The sequence below is a fragment of the Hippocampus guttulatus genome, chromosome 16 (assembly GCF_054856545.1).
Source record: "Hippocampus guttulatus isolate MCC_2025c chromosome 16, RoL_Hgut_1.0, whole genome shotgun sequence".
In the NCBI taxonomy this organism is placed as follows: Eukaryota; Metazoa; Chordata; class Actinopteri; order Syngnathiformes; family Syngnathidae; genus Hippocampus; species Hippocampus guttulatus.
This window is the reverse complement of record NC_141276.1, coordinates 11,724,869-11,742,610: the sequence shown is the minus strand read 5'-3', so window position 1 is coordinate 11,742,610 and position 17,742 is coordinate 11,724,869. Positions and strand designations below refer to the sequence as shown.

The 17,742-nt window shown below is 41.5% G+C and overlaps 1 protein-coding gene across 1 annotated transcript; it reads right to left on the bottom strand.

Annotated features, from left to right (window-relative positions):
- Positions 1 to 1,668: 1,668 nt before the first annotated feature.
- On the bottom strand, positions 1,669 to 17,738 carry LOC147193163 (heparan sulfate glucosamine 3-O-sulfotransferase 6-like). Its single transcript, XM_086132878.1, has 4 exons — positions 17,620 to 17,738; positions 17,421 to 17,519; positions 16,185 to 16,710; positions 1,669 to 3,885 (listed from the first exon to the last, which is right to left on the bottom strand). Exons 3-4 carry the CDS (start codon positions 16,610 to 16,612, stop codon positions 3,267 to 3,269), a joined length of 1,047 nt encoding a protein of 348 aa, XP_085989004.1. The 5' UTR covers positions 16,613 to 16,710; positions 17,421 to 17,519; positions 17,620 to 17,738; the 3' UTR covers positions 1,669 to 3,266.
- Positions 17,739 to 17,742: the final 4 nt, after the last annotated feature.

Here is a 17,742-nt window from a genome sequence, read left to right as displayed (position 1 = left end):
ACACACACACACAAAGACTGACAACTATGTGGTACTCCAAATTGCAGCCGACTATAGAGCGCCTCGTCGTCAACCACGCACGCCACCAAGAGAAAAGCAAAAGAAAAGTCGCATTTTATGCCATGCTGTTGCTTTTGTGCGCTGACACCTTAAAAACGTGTCCGGGAACAATGCGTTCGAGCGCCTCTGTCATTCCAGCTGCTGCTCTCATGGGTCACCCCAATTGCCTTTCTCACATCATTACCAGGATTTAGTGACAACCACAAATCATGCTAAAAGTCATGTGGCTTTAATGGGACTCCATTGATCCTAACATAGCCAGCCTTGGCACAGAGCGCGCGGGGGCTCGACCAACCGCTTATGAATTTTGGTGGGGGCCCACTCCAAAACTGATGCCAGACTCATAAAACAGAGGGCGAATGTGACAGAAATGCCGACTGCAATTTGAGAGGGCGTGCAGAGACCCGGGACGATGGCCAAAATGTGTGGGCGTGTTTGCGTGCGAAGTCGGGGGGGAATAGGCACCGGCCGAGCCATGCATCAGCGTGAACTTTTGCAATATTGGAAACTTCTTCATCAAGACCCTCAGACATTGGCGAGTGACTTCCAGGGGGGCTTGAAATGTCTCATAAAAACCCTTCAAATGCTGAAAATATCATGACTGTTTTCAGCGAAGCCCCCAAGAGGCTTGACATTATTCAACTGTGTTGGTAGCACCGTCATCTGTTTTGTTCTTTTCATTTGCCTTGTTGCTTGGGTACGGGACAATGGTGTATGCCAGCGCTTCCCAATCTTTTTTGCCCCATGGACCGGTTTAATGTCAAACAATATTTTCAGGGATGGATAAATACAACAAAATAATATATGACCCGCGTGAAAACTGTGGTATTTTCTAAACATAATAGATACGAATCATGACACGAGGAACGTCCTATCTGGCCGCAACACCCTCTGGCCGTTATGGTAATGTTTAAACGTGCCTTCAAAATAAGATACACAGCAAATACAAAGTGCACCGTCGCTGCATATTATGCAGAGTGGGCTCGGTGCGTGGGAATCGCCAGTTGAGGTAAAGTAGGACTCCTGATACTGTCTATTAAATGTAGCCTTCTTTTTCTTGGAAGTCGTCGGCTCCTCTTCTGTCTCCCGACTGGGACTTTTCCTTTTTACAAACAAACTTCCCAAAGACGTTTGTTTTTTTACTCATTTTGCTAGCTCCAGCGCTTCATTTTAGCGGCAACCTATCACGTGACCGAGATGCGCGCCGTCACCTGCGTCAAGAGTGACACACTGTAGACGGATGTAAAAGAGAATCCGGTCATTTTTCAAAATAAAGCATCTTTCAGATTCCGAAATAAATGAAACGGAAGGAATGCAAGCGATTGACCCACGGGCCGGAACCGGTCCGCGGCCCAGTGGTGTATGCCACAAAAGAATAGCAACTCTGTTGCTAATTCAGAGTCCGATCTCGATAATGAAAGGCATCACTTTACATGCGACTTCACCGTATGGAAGTGTCACCCAAGACACAAAGTGCGTGAGTCACGGCAGCCGAGCGATTGCGAGGCTGGACAAGTGGTTTTGATTCCGATGCGGCTTTGAAACGTTCCGGTGCGACTTTTCTGTGAGGCAGAGCCAACTTTGCTGAAATGAACCACAGACGCCGGCTGTCATGGAAGATAGAACTTTACTTGGTTACGGAATTTAAAATGAAACACAGTTGGCACCCTGTAACATTAAACATATTTCCTTCTGAACAGTAAATGTTGTGAAAATAGGAACAGTCCAGTTAAATTAATACTGTCAAACTAAAATGAGATTGTGGTTCGTCATTAGCGAGTAAGGCATTTTTCACGTCTTGTTGTGTAATAAATACATTTTTAAAAAAAATCTTTCTTTTGTCTGTAAATCAACACAAACTATAAATATCAGCTTATTCAATTCAAAAATATATACTTGGAGGCAATGTTTTCCCTTTGGTTCAACTCGTCGTCTTCCATATGATGCAAACAAACAAGCAAGCAGCGACGTACCTCAGCAGCGTTGGCAGTTTTTACACGACAGCAAAGCAGTCGCATGTCATGGTGGTTGTTACTGCGACGTGAATCGTCTGTTTTTTTTCTCCTTTCTTTGCTGTTGATTCGGTTTGATTTTGCGATTGGGATTGATTGGTGGACGGACATAAACTCCCCCAATTGGTGGCATCAGAAGACGCTTCCCTTCAAAAGCAGATTTGTGATGACAAGAGCGATGAAAGCGAAACCTCAAGTCACTGTCGCCTTCCAACAAGCCACGCTAGTTGATTTATTAAAAATTGGGTTTTTTTGTTTCTTCAACCAGCTGCTTACATAATCAAGTACAGGCTGTTGGAAGGTAAGCCATTTGTATTTGAATGTTACTTCTTTAGCTACATGTGAGTTCCAAGTGAGAAATGTTTTGTTTGTTGTTTTTGGCCATTCTTTGAATTATAAATCGATGGTAAAACAATGAAATATTATAAACCCACAAAAATTCTGTCCGACTGTCCGAGTTATTAAAGGGAGAGTGTGCGCCGTTTTCCCCAAAGACCTTTGGACATATTTGTGAAGACTATCAGTATAAACCTGACAGTAGAACAATAGTAAAATGATCTGTGGAAAAAAGAAAAAAAAAATTAATTCAGCCCTCTCTGGCACTGTTTTGATTCTTAAGGAACCTCAGACGCAAGAAATGCAGTTAGCAAGATTTCTGCTGGACAATACGTTTATCACCTCTTTTTGAGTTTTAATTGATTGAAAATTCCAAGCAACAAAACTTCAAACCGATGCCATTTGGTATTATCCTCACAATGTCCTTAGAAAGAGGCTAACATCGGCAGCTTGTTTACATTGCGAATGCTTAGTTTAGCTTAGCACTGCTATTTTGTTGTGTTCTTTGTGACTATTTATCACACCTCTGCACGTCTATCATCGCGTGGCATTATGAATGGCTATATTGTGAGACTCGAGGTGGGGAGGGAAGTGAGTGGTACATTCAAACCTTTAGTTTTTTTTTTTAAAATAAATTCTATTTTTATAAATTGTTATCAATGTAGTCAAGTTGAGTTTTCAACTGCACACTCCCCCTTTAAGTGTCTCGTGGCTGCTTGGGACTTGAGGAAATGTCCTGGAGTCCCAATCGACAGGGCAGTCGTGAAGCTGGTCCACTTGGAGGTTGCTGTCTGTATTGTCACATTTGGTTCCTGAGACGTCAGAGTCAGGCTTTTTTGTCTGTGCTACCTTCCCCTGTTAGTCCCATCCGAAGTCTTGCCCGCTCATCTGGTAGAAGTGTCGGTTGTAAGGTCTGTAGAAGTCTCTCAGTTTCTGCAGGACGTCGGTAGGAATCTGAGGATGCGGTCTTCCCTTTGACTTACCCAAACAGCGAGGTCTGCTGCTTCCTTCGGGTTTTTTCAAACAGGGGAAACCTTTGGTCTGATTGAAGTAGAAATGCTTCTCGGAAACGACCCTCTTCAGGCCCAGGAAGTCCTGAACCCGAGCCATCTCCCCAGCGGGATTGGACACTAACCGCTCGCCGCAAACAAAAAGAAATTGTGACAAGGGGAAGTACTGAAGCCAGTTCTCCAGATGTTTGGCGTAGAGGCCGATGCGAACGGCGCTCCACGACGTGTCGATCAGGCCCGTCGAGGCGTTCCTCAGGGCCAGGCTCTGGAATGAGGGAAGTCCCGGGTTCTTGGATAGAGTTTGAGTATAGTCAGACACAGCTCGGGTCACAGGATCCCGGACCACCACGATGAGCTTGGTTTGGCAGTTCAAAGTGCAGATGCGGCTCGGAGCCTCCTTTGTGACAAAGTAGCTGGGGGTCTTCTCCATGGTGATCTGACCATCCAGAGTCCGAGGCATCAAGTTCCTGAAACAAAAATCTATGTTAGTCTTTTAATTTCGTTTTTAAAAATTATATATATATATATATATATATATATATATACACAGACACGCATTTATTTATTTTTTTTTACAAATGAAGTAATTCAGTAATTCAAACTTTGAGCGACAACCATTCCCAAATTCACTTTGTTTTTGTCTACAGTGAGCCTTGAATGGATACAAAAAAAAATTGTCAGAGAAAGTGTCTCTACAACAAAACCACTTGAACCCATCTTTATTAGCACCATCAAAGAAATATGGTGGGACACCAACCACAGGCTACATACCCCCTGCCCCCTCCAAACAGTACTATCCTCTCTCTAAATGTCTGATGTGCCTTTTTTTCCTACATCCCAATCAGCCATCCGATGGAAATGTTATGTATAGCACACAGACACAACAAATCAACCATGCATCAATTTTCTATAATGCTCATCCTGTTTAGAGTTGCGGTAGGGATGGCGTGGGAAGGGCTGGGGCAGCGGAGTCTGTCCTGGCTGACTCAAGGCGAAAGGAAGACTAGACTCCAACTGCTAAAGAAAAAAAATTATATATATATACAGTATATATATTTATTTATTTACGAAGGACACCAAGTAGTGCCCCCAAGTCCGCCAGGAGGTAGCAAAAACATGCGTCAAAGTAACAAACTAGGCGCAAGCCACGGGGCCTTTTAAAATTGTTTTTATCACAGCCTCAAACCAAAATGACAGACATCAGTTGATTGCCGTCTACTCCCATGGAAACATATATGTTTAGCAAATGTTTCAGACTCTGCCTATAGCGCTACGATAAATATGTTTAAGGGGGAAAAATGGAAGCTTGGTAGTCATGGTTACGATAATAACAGGAACTGACAACAAGCAGTAGCGTCAGGTTCTGCAGTCAAAACATGTTACTCGTCAGTGAAGAACCACAGCTTGAAATTTTTCGTCCTTGGTGGTAATGTTTAAGGTCATTCATTTATTCGTGCGATTGGACTTTTTTTTTTTTAACCCCCTCCTTCTCCCGCTTTTTTAAAGTTGTTCTTTGCCGTCGACTCTGGCTTGTGCCAAACTTTGCCTAGGCGGGTGGAATACACACGCCTCATTAGAGCACACCACTTCAAAAAAAAAAAAAAAGGAGGCCATCAAGATATAACCTAAACACATCGCTGCACATGGAAGCACCCCAAAATTTGCTCTGATTAAAGCCGCATGGAGTCTTGCTCTCTTGTGTGTTTTGTGCAGGGGATCTCAGTCCCAAGGCACACCAGGAACCTGCCCCCGCCCCCCTGCCCCTGATCAGTCAAAACCACAAAGACTCATGAAACACTTAACGGCAATTTCCTACAGATTTCCAGCGTCTCCTCTGTTCTTCCAGCAAGAGCAAGTAAGGAGGGACCTTTCAGCACCACCTCCTAAACTCCTTCTGGCCCAAATGTCTTCAGAAAGCCCCACCGGCGTAGCCAACTGCTGATCTTAGCTTGTTTTCTTGAACACATGGGGAGCAATGTTGAAAGATGCATGCGTTGGCTGGTTCAGTGAGGTTATCAACAATAACGTATTCCGTGAGTTCATGCTTAAACTCATCAAAGTTGCATCCCCTCGCTTCTTCACAGACGTTGTCACTTCCCGGACGCCAACGATCTCACACAGATGTGTGCGTTTGATTTTTAGCCCGGCCTACCAAATTTTTGGCTGCCTGTTTATTACGTGTAATGTGTTTTTTTTCCGGGATTCATTGATGTGTCTGCTCTCAACACAGTCAAACCGTGTGAGGCTGACGCAAATTGTTTTTGAATGAATGCTCCACGGTTCGATTTCTCGATGCGTTCTCTGAAGTGTTGCTGGAAAAATTGAGCTTTCTTGTGGCTTGGGTTCAAATAAATGACTAAAGAATAAGCTGCTGTGTAAAAAGAGCGAGCCACGTTTGTTTTGTTTTATAATCGCCTTATGGGATGATAGCAAGACATCGTTCGCTAGCAGTTATGATGCATGGAGGTTCAGGGGAAGTGCATTTATCTTTTAGATGGTATTGTGGTTAATTATATGATCTGTGGAGGCATAATTCCTTTTTGACAAAGACATTGAAAATCATTAATTGCATACTCTTATACTGTATTGCGATCTGTAGGAAACAGCATGCAAACAATTATTTGAAATGACAGGGGATTAAGGACGGAGGCTTGAGGGACTCTACAGCAAATGAGAACTTGGAAGATGTATAACGTAGTTCCTGTACTCAACCACAGAAAGGACAAGGTATCAATTAGGGGTAAGTTTTATCGAGGGTGCCAGGAGTTTTATTTGTGCAAACACATTTTAGAATACCCAATAATAATATTGTGTTGATAATCATTTGCATTCTGTCATATTTTGGGCTGTACAAAAAAGAAAGCAACCGGGTGTCAATTAGGGGTAAGCTGATTCCAGACAATGCTCTGTGGTTAATTTGTACAAATGTATTTTTACAATATTTGCAAAAATAGTTAGGTCCCTCAGTATTATTATTACAATGCATATAAATAGCCTACACACACCTGCTGAAATTCACATTTCTGGTGGTTTGAAAAAAAAAATGACACAAACATAAATCATTTCATAACTGTTTTTTGCCATTACAATGTTTACACTTTTTAAAGAGAACAAAGACTATTTTCTGGTAGTTGAAAACACACAGATAGGAGATGGACACAACCAGACTGGACCGAACCCTCATGACGGTATGTACTGCAGCTCCACGAAACATAGAGTCAGATGCACACAAACAACTCTGTAGCAGGCGTACGGCGAGGGTGACTGGAACCATAATTACAGTCACCACCCAAGGAAAAAACTGTTAGGGGTAAGGAGGAGACTTAATTGTGAAGTAATAATAATACTGAATAAGAAGCAAAAAATGCAGACACCGCTGAGACAAAAAAACACAAATGATGGTTACCACGCATATGGATTTATTTGTTTTAAGTGGGTGATTCAATGAGTGATTAATGGAGTCGTGGCACAACACTGTTTGAGAAAATACCTTAATTTACGCATGTAAACATTACGACACATGCTAGTTAACTACAGTGAGATACGAGTTAATTCCTTCCATGTCCACGATCGTAAATCATAAAATAATCTCAAATTTCATTACCGCATTGAAATGCGGTGAATCCCTTCCATCCACCTGGTAAATAGCACTCTAGGATATTTACATTACAAAAACAGGTCGTTACATCATTAAATGGAATGTAAAGAATGAAACGGTTTGTGCATCATGATTAATTCAAGGAAGAGCTTCCAAACTATGACTGAGTAAGGTGCAGTGATATTAGTCATTTATCACAGAGGACAAAGAACATAGGCCAGTGAGTATTTTTACAGTGTCTGTCTTCATGTGGTGCTACCGGTTGTGTTAAAAATAATAATAATGAAAGTTTTATAGGTTACAACAATGCTAGTTTTGTTAGCCAGTCCATGGTGTTTCCTATTATGTGTTAGCATTAAGTTAGTGGACTGTCTTAAGATAAAGTTGTATGGTTTGAATAAACATGCAACATAAAATTATTTTGTTTTGTGTTTAGTTTGACAGTAAACCAACTGGAAGTTGGTTTCAACAGCTTGAAGCCTTTTTTTTTTTTAAAGAATAATTCACTATTTACTGCTGCTTGTTAGCCCCAAGTAGTCACACATTGATCTAAAGTTGACTTCAAGTAATTTGAATCCCAAACTACTCCAATGGTCTCTGTGATAAAAAGACCATTAATTGATTCTTATCCAAGTACAGGAGCTGCAAATGTCCCATTGCCGCCTGTCTGTCCCTGCTTTATCTATGTCTAATCAATATGTCTGTCTCGATATGACAGATTGTTCCCAGTGTGTGTGTGTGTGTGTGTGTGTGTGTGTAACGATGCAGATGAGGACCTCTCTGAGATTTGCCCTTCACTGAAGTGTCACTTGGGTAATTGACCATAAGTTGTTCATCCGTCGTCCTCATGACTAATGAATGTTGTCAGCCTCATCTCAATGAGTCTCATTCTCATCGCGCAATCAATAAAAGACATTTTGTCATCATAAATTTGCTCCTGTACGAGGTGCCGGGAGACAAACGTGATTAATTGCGTGATTCCTTTCTTGTGCACGTTGTCATGCATGTAAATCTAGTCCTGTTGTGGTCTACGTATTGATGTCGAGGTACCCTGATACAAACAGAGGTGCTGTTTGTATCAGGGTTGGGGAAAAAGAGCCCAGTGAGCAATTGACATCAAGATTCCTGAAATACTTGCTGTGGTAATCTAGATATTTAAAATAAATAAATAAAAGGTTTCTTAAAATTGATTTATTCATTTATATATGGAATGGATATTGGGAATAAGAAAATATTAGTAAAATAAATAACTTCACATACATGTTACATGTAACATTTTTGTATTTCTTTTTTGAAATAACTGATAAACAATTATTTGAAATGACAAGAGGTTAAAGACAGAGCCTTGAGGTACTCTCACCATATATGCCAATGAAAAGCAGTGAATTAATTATAATTATAAACCTCTATGGTTTATAATGGTAATTTAAATCACATGAAGTACTGTTTGTTGTGTGGTGTCCATTTTTGCTCATCTATATATTATTCAAAATGCTACATGTGTATTATGCAGAATTATATGAATTATTCCACCTTAACAGTATGTAGCATGTTGATGGCCAAATGTTGTTCAAGAAGGGCCACATTAGATATTTAAAATGGAGAGATGGGCCAGGTCATTCATTAAAAAGGGTTGAAGTGTATTAGAAAAGTGTTTTTTTCAAACATTTTTAAAATTTACAATTAATCAGTTAACTAATTATTTTGAGGGTTTTTTATGACTACATACATTTTTTAATGGCAAAGAACCACAGACAATATATTTGACAGAACTCTTGCTCCATGTACAGCACTTTGTATGCAGCGATGGCTGTTCGAAAGTGCTCTATAAATACATTTGAATTGAAAAAAACTTGAATTGATAACATAAAAGTAACTTCAACCGTCTGTGGCCCCTGTACTGTATGTTTCCGATTCTGAATCTACAATTCTTCTAGCTTCATACTCATTATCTGCTTTGCCCTTCTCTTGCGCTGCCTCAACAGCCATTTCCCCAGTGACGGATCAATAAAACCTTATCATCAGAAACTGCCATGAGGGAGCCCCACTCTAAAGTAGAGCTAAACGACGTCTCACTATTCAGCAAACAGAAGACGACCCTGTTTATCTCTCTACTCATATGGTTAATGACATTCTCAGACAGTATACCATATAAATAATTGATAAACCCCTCATTGTAAAGTGCTACCAAGACGTACAACAACACATACAGTTTATTTGAGGAAATGTGCAGAGCCTGTAAATCAGTGGCATGACGACGGAAAACACTGCCGTCTTGCCACATTAGTCTGGAACTCCCTGCTGTGGAGAGGATGTAGTGCTTTTCCTCCCTCCAGTGATACGACGCTGATTAAACTACTGATACCCCGAGACAGTCTGGATCTCCAGATTAAATGCAGACCCCGCAAACGTGGATGTGGCCAAGAGACTTCCTGCCCAAAAACATTTTGGCTTGCCCCAAGTCCCCCCAACACCACCTCAATCCCCCTCCTCCCTACGCCCCTGGTGCGCCAGAACAAAAGGCATTCTGTGCAGCACATTGAGCTGAAAAGTATTCTCAAAATGCAATTATAATTTCATTATCTTAAAAGAAAAAAAACACATCAATGATACAGCGGGTTATGATGTCAGATTAATGGACCGTTTGGATTGATAGAATGCCTTCGGTTTTTGGCAGACATCTATTCATAAGAATTAGGTGGAAAAAAAGAGACTGGGAAAGAGGGGAGTCAGAAACTTCAACGGTGAAAGTGAATGAATTCATGGACACGTATTTAATCCATTCAAATCTTGCGTAAACTGTTGACAATACAGTAATACTCGGAACAACACTGCCAGGTGTCGGATTTATGCATCAGAGTGTTAGTTGACACCCTCCTCCATAGGCAGCCTGAGGAAGTGGTGGGTAAGCGCCACATGACAAGCCCCGTCATAGTTGCTATTTAGAGATTCTAAACATACTGTGAGCACATTTTTTAACAATGCTGTTATAGAAGTACAGGTGGTTGTCTCAACAGGAGGTGAATGACCGTGTACTTCCGCAAGGATGTAATAATATTTTATATGCCTGCTAATGAAGGGTTTTAGCAGGATACGGCAAAGGCTGTGGATGTGTGTCAATTATTTTTCATCTTTACGTGAAACAGTTTGGCAACAATGTCATATTTTATTGATATTTTCTAATGGTAACACTTGTACAGTATTTTTGAAATCCTTTTCATGAATTGTCACTGACATTATTGGTGTGCTTCCACTCTGTTATATTTAATTGATAGCAAATATAAGTTTGTTAAAAGTATGTATGTAACAAATGGATCTTCCAGAGACAAGTGACATTCCACAAAGATCTTTCCTCCGACATCTGTCATTTAAAAAAACAAAAACAAAACATTGTTGGTAAATTTTTCACTGAAGTTATGAATTGTGTGCCAACTATGCAGCCAGCCATCTACTAAAAAAAACCCAAAAAACACTTGGCTATTCCCACTTCAGATGTACTGTTCAACAGTATAACATCAGTGCCAATATGTACTGCAAATTCTTTGTCCCATGCTTCACTGACGTACGTGCCTGTTGACTTCCAGTAATTCATTGTTTCCATCCTGTTTTTTATTTTCTTGCCTCGCTAATTATTCTGAACATGGGTGATAAAGCTCAACTCTTTGCAAGAACAAGAACCACAACTCTCGGTATATGTCCTCCATATGGTGTATGAGTATGGCCATATTTTATTTTTTTAATCAGCCTTTGAAGCATCATATAAAGCTCCAATTCCAGCAAAAATTTTGCTGCTGTTAAAAAAAATGTGGCAAGTCTGTTATACCAATCAGCTGCTGGCATTCAATGAAGTGTCCAAAATATCACCCTGGCTTTTAAGAATTTATTGGCCCTGGTACTGAGGGGGGAGTTCACTTTCGCTGTTTTCATTGCCAGACGTTGCCTGCCAGTAACTGGTGATGGATGCAAAGCTATTATTCTGAATGATAAATTCGAAATTTTGCGAATGCTGCAATATGAAGTGACTTGCAGTTCTACTACATGTAACTCTAATGACTAAACAAAAGAAGACTGTCGCGACTAAGCTACACTTTTATGAGCCGTTTCTCACAGAGGATTTATAAAGAATATATGCCTGTGAAACTTGTATGCTCTGTCTGTGTGCGTTTCTATTGTTTGTGGTTAAATAGAGCCGTTTTAAGGTTTACAACTACCACAACATTGATGCTAGTTTTGTGAGCCTGTCCATAGTGTTTTGCTTTGTGTATTAGCATTTTGAAGGCAATAGAATATATACTGCTGAAAAATATAAAGGGAAGGCTCAAACAGCGCAATGTAAATCCAAGTGTTCCCTTTATTTTTTGGAGCAATTTATATATCATATGGTCCAACGCATTTTATTTGAAAAATACATATAAAAGTGACCCACATATTCCTGTGTGCAGAATATGCAGATTATAATCAATTCCTCTGAAGACATTTGTCATTTTCTTCAGTACTGAAATTGCTGCTTGGCCTTAAAGGACTTCCTCTGAGTTTTAATAGCACTGCCATCAAAATGTGACCTCTGGTTTCTAAACTGGAGGTCGGACAATTGATGAGCTTTCAAAAACATCAATGAGGAAGTGAAATATTATGGAAATTACAGTTCTGGTATTCAAAATTCTGCATCTTTTGCTTGAACTAGGACTCACTCGTGTGGAGTGTGTTTTTCGACAGTGTGCCTTTAGTCCACACCTCACACTGCATTTTTGGAGACTGGGGTCAAGACTTTGCGCATCTCAAGTATTCAACATGGACGTCTTTTCGACACCAAAAATTGCTTTTCATGTTTACCTCATGAACATAAAAAGAAATGCTGGGCTGGATAACAATGGGTCATGAGCCACATGCTGCTTCACCACATCTGAACCTTGTTATCTGGTGGAGCAGAATGTGGCCAAAATTTTCCTGGAGTCTTTTTCGTCACTCTCACTTCACAAACAAATAAATAAAACTTTAATGCGTGTTAATATGAGTACACACACACACATGCACATCCACACGCACACACACGCTATCTTTGAACATTAGGAACAAATCACTACATTCACGTTCCCTGGGCACCTAAGTGACATGTCATGATACAAAGAAAACGTGGCATTATTTTCCATTGTGACTGTCAAATGTTTCCTGAATGTCATTTACCTACTTTTGAATTCAATCACACCCACGACGGAATGAAAAACCACATGGATTCAAGGATTTCTCAGCCTTGGCGGGGGTCTGCGGTCTATAACGAGGGTCATTCTGGTATGAATCAATGTTTATTATTTGTTGCAGTCGCAGTCTCTGATGGCGGCCGACTGTGCTGCATCATACTGAGAGCTGTCTCGAATATTTTGAACCTCTCGTGTAGCCAAATACGCCACTATGGGATTTTTATTTAGTCATTTATTTATTTTTCAAAATATGATCATCAGATTACATGGAGAGCTTCAACAAGATGAACGGGTCAAAAGTTTCAGTTTTGTTTTTCCAGGGCCTGCTGAACACACCGGCCTGCAAGAAATCAGGTGTTATGTGTGCGTGTTTCCAGAAGTGACACCGAGCTGGCAGTTTGAGAAGACGACTCGCTTGTTTCGGCTGAACGAGTTCAATCCCTGTCCCACATTGCACACACACGCACAAGAGAGATACGCTTCATGACTCGGGGCGACTTCTCCTCGGGTCGCTGCAGATGACAGCAAGCGGTCCTTTCCCCGCCCTGATTTTTGAGATTCGGTGACAACAAGCGAGTCATCTTTCGCAGACCTCACTCGGGATCACATTGCCGCTGTTTCTGTTTGTGGAGTTAATTCCCGCCCCCCTCCTCAACTCTTCGCCCCCTTCAAACACAAATCACAACACCAGGCAAGCCCAAAAAGTGCTCGTCAGAAGTGTCATGATTCTGTTTTATTTAGATTACGTTTTGGTTTTGTTTCCTCATGTGCTTTTTTTCTTTTTGTCTTCCTCATTCGGTTTTTTGTCCACCTGTTGTCATCCGGGTCCCTTGTGTCAACCAATCAGCTTCTCAACCCTTTTTGTCTTGTCCAAATGTTGTTTGTTGTCTAGTCAGTACTCGCATTTAGTTTCCTGGGTTCCGTCAGTCTCGGTCGGATCGTTGTGTGTTCTTGTCATGTTGTTTTGTTTCGACACAGGTTTATTGTTTGCCTGCCTGCTTTTTGGGTCCACGAGCATCACACAAGAAGTGTGCCTGCCTAGCAACTAGGCTGGCAACCATCAGGGGCATCCAGCTCATCCGTGACCATCATCAGATGCAAGTGCTTCTAACCGAGACTGGGAGGAGGAAGCGTGACAATGAGAAGTGAAAGGTGGATAAAAGAACGTGAGAAACAGGTTGCAAATGTGTAAAAAAAAAAATAATAATAATAATACATGGCTGTGTCAGCTGAACAGCATGCTAAAATTATGAACAACAGAAATTGCACCTCGTCTTATCTTAAAACGCTTAGTATGCACTTTTCTCCACGCTATCAGATGATTTGGGGGTTTCTCGCAGGTCCGAAACAGAATTTTCCCACATTTTTAGAGCTCGATTGAAAGTTTCCCCAGAAGCTCAAACAACATCTGGAGATGATCACCAGCTCAACTCTTGTTGCATCTTTGCAGAAGTAAGAGCAGCCTCTACCGCAACAACTTAACAGAAAAATGACACAAAACAGTGACCCCTCTATTTTCGACAGCACTTTAGTCCACGGTGGGCTGACAGGTAAGCTTGGGATTTTTAAAATATCGTTCATTTTTATTTCATTTGGACTTTTATTTAAATTCAGTTATTTTTCATCCAAATTTTAGGGTGGGGTTTCCATTGCTTTGGTTTAGTTTAGTTAGTTTTTTTTTTTTGGGAGGGGGGCTGTTTTTTAATATTTTGATTATTTGTTGAGTGCAAGATTAAAAAAGCTCAATTATTGTATTGCGCAATGAAGTAAACTACAATGCTCAACTATTTCACCTTCCTTCTTTGGTAGCTACGAATGTACAGCAACACCAAAATTTAAAATGAAGCCCCAAAGCTCATCTATGATATTAATTGACAAAGATAAAAATGAAGGACAAATATGACATAATTATAGTTTTGGTTCATTTCAATATTGTAGGTTCAGTTATTTTCCGATAGCTTTTTTTTAAAGCATTTTCATTTTTGTTTAGTTTATTTTTATTTCGTTAGTTTATGTTAACTATAATAACCTTGGACTACTTTTCAGGCAACAGGCAAGATTTGTCAAGTGATGCAGTTCAAGTCCAAGTCATTTTAGAAAAACGGTTCCCAAGATTTAAATTGGCGACCTAAGTCTGTGTCGAGTCAAGTCATGTGACTCGAGTCCCTCAAGAAGAACATGCGCTCTCTCTCCACAAACCCCAAACCTCGAAAACGTGAGGAAGACAGACGCACTGTGCTGCCCCTCTATACACTAGCTAGTCAAAAGAATTGGGACACCAGGCTATTAATGTGACAAAAATGAAAGACAAGAGTGAGTGGCTCTCCCTTTGCAATCTGTTGGGAAGACTTTCTGCAACATTTCGGAATGATTCACCATCCGCTCGAGGCAGGGTGCTGAAGTTCTTCCATACCAAACTCATCGTAGCATGCCTTTGAGGACTATACAGTGGTCAAGCTGGGTGGAGGAAGAAAAAAAAAAAAAAGATTCCACCCAAAACTCATCCCACAAATTTGAAGGCAGAATTGTCCAGAGGTGATTCTCATCAGTCAAAGTCAAGTGTTAATTGCATTCATGTCGAAAGTGTGTCAGACAGGATGTCCTGATGTGTGTGATGTGTACAAATGATGTTTGGATGACAATTATAGATGATGGTGTCAAAAACGATGAAGTGCTGCCGAGGGAGAATTTATCATATGTGAGGGGAGAATATTGGCACATGATGATGCAAGACTTAGTTGGTCTTGTATTGGCAGGAAATGTCAACGCCTTCATGTCCTGAGATGGCACTCGACGGTTTGTTGTGAGGATTTGCCACAACAACTGGAATTCTGTCTGCTTAGCTCTTTAGCCTTTTGTGCTGTTCTTTAACTTCATGTCTATTGTTCACAACTGACAGCAGGTTAAGATTCATATGAGGTGGATGTGGGGGATTCAGTCATTCGCTCAGCTGCTATTGAATGTGAAATTCAACACATCTGAATCTGTGTCTGGGTGGGTTTTCTGTGGGTACTCCGGTTTCCTCCCGCATTCCAAAAACATGCATGGTAGGTTAATGGAACACTCTATAATGTGCTTACGTGTGACTGTGAGAGAGCGAATGGTTGTTTGTCTATTTGTGTGCCCTATTTGGCTGACAACCAGTTCGGGGTGTACCCCGCCTACTGCCCGGAGACAGCTGGGATAGGTTCCAGCACCCCCCGCAACCTTTGTAAGAATAAGTGCATCAGAAAATGGATGGATAATGAATTCCAACTCAATTTCAAGCTGTTTACGGCACACACGTTTGGGCCACTTCATTAGGTACATACACAATCTAAGCATTTCTTTTGGAAAGCGCTTTTCCTCGTTAGTTTCACGGCTGAGTCGGGAGTTTGGGGCGAGAAGGAGGGTAAACCCTGGGCGCCGCCAATCACGAGGCGCAACCACAAGTCACCGTGCACGCCACACAATCTAATGGAAGACCCATACAAGTACCTCATAAAAAAATTTGGAAGACGCTTTTATGCAGGTAGTCGCCGAGAGGAAAGAGTCAGAGATAAGTCTAAATTTTATTAGTTAGAATTATTAGAGTAACTTTAGTGTGCACATTTCTGAGTTTAAAAGTCAAGGGGCAAAAAAAATAAAAAATAAAATAAAAACCCAGCAGCAAATTTGAAGGTAGAAAAATACTGCATTACACTTTGAACTGTTTCTAATATTTTAGTCCTTACGAGTGTACAGCAACATGTATAATCAGAACAATGATATGTACATTTATTAAGATTGATGTATTCATGCTTATAGCGTGTTCTGATATCATTTAAAGTTTGTGTCTACATGTAAACCCAATAATGAACACGTCAATCAAAACGGCGCCTGCAGCATTCGATTGTGCGCAGGTGTACCTAATGGTTTGACCGGTGACAAAAAACGGAACGGGCTACGTGTAGGGGGTGTAACCTGGGTGTCAGTGGAATGCGTGTCATACCTGTACCACTCGAGTCCCTTGTCGTAGAACCTGTCAAAGAAGTGAGGTTCGGCTCCCACGGCCCTGACGTCCGGGTGGATCCGGAGGAACTCGAGCAAGGCGCGGGTTCCTCCCTTCTTCACGCCGATGATGATGGCCTGCGGGAAGCGTTTGCTGCCGAAAGTGTTGGACACGGGTATGTTGTTGTCGTTGTTTTTGTTGCTGTCCTCCAGGAGGCTGCGGGGCTGCACAGCCCGCGCGTCAACCGGGGAAGCGCTTCCGTTCCCCGGCGGGGTTCCGAGCCGCTCATCGTCCGCGTAAAAAGTCCTCGGAGCCGAGTGGCAGATTCCCGTGAGGCAGTAGAAGAAGTAGGTGAAGATCAAGAGCATGGTGAGGAAAGACAGCGCCTTGGCCGAGTTGAACCTGACTCTGCGTGCACTACATCCCATGAGTGGACCTGCTGCGCGGTGCCGAAGGGCCACGGCTTTGACAGCATGCTTCTTTCGAGCCTCCGAACATCAGCCGGTGGTGCACTTTGGCCGCTAACCTGTTGCGTCAAGAGGAGGCGAGGAACGGCTTGCACAAGTACGCAAAACAAACAGTACATTTGTCAAACAACAGCATCATGTTTGCCCCCCCTTTTGGTCAATTTAAAGTCCGGGCGAGTTGTTCTTTCAGGTGCACTTGCTGGCTGGCTGACTGCTGTGTGTTTGCACTCTGAACTCCACTCACATCCCTCATTCAAGGTTTTTTTCTCTCTCTCTCTCTCCTCTCTCTCTCGACCTCGCCCCTTTTCGCAAGTCTCCACCTTCCCTGCAGTCTGATGAACACCCCCCGAGGTGGCAGCAACAGTACTCAGATATACTCCGTACTTCAGTAAATGTACAGTAGATATTTCTGTTAAAAAATATATATATATAAAGTGAAAGTAGTAACTCCTTTACTAAAAAATGGACAGACTTAATAATTCTTCACAACTATTAGCTGAATGTAAACGGTCAATTATGGACAATGCCCCATATTGATAATTTGGCACAATAGAAAATCAAGAACTGGAGGCAAAATGGTTTCTTCCCCTTAAATAATTGCATCGTGTACATACTGAAAAGATCTAAAAATGGGTATTAATGGTCTCAATTTAAAATGAAGGACAGGATTGCCAAAAGCTCTGCTGGCATTGTGAACAGGCTCGCAAAAAAAAAAAAAAAAATGCTGAGAAAGAAAACGTGAAAGTAAAATAAATAGAACGATACTCACCTTTGGAGATGGATGCGAGGAAAAGGTTGAGTGAAGGTGCCTCCACTTCATCAATGACATGTTCTTGACATGCTTAGCTGCAATGAACCACCGCGGTGGCTTTTAAAACAAAAAGTTACAGCCAACGTTAATCCTTTTTGTCAAATTGTAACATTTGAACATGATCCTAACTGCATAAAATTAGAAAGAAGACAACCACCTTAGCGCATCCATTTTCACAGTTCACAGACTGTGGCTTCAAATTTGGGCTGCAACATCCCCGTGTGGAGTTTGCATGTGCGGTGTTCTAACACGGGCATGTGGCCACATTCAGAATGAACCA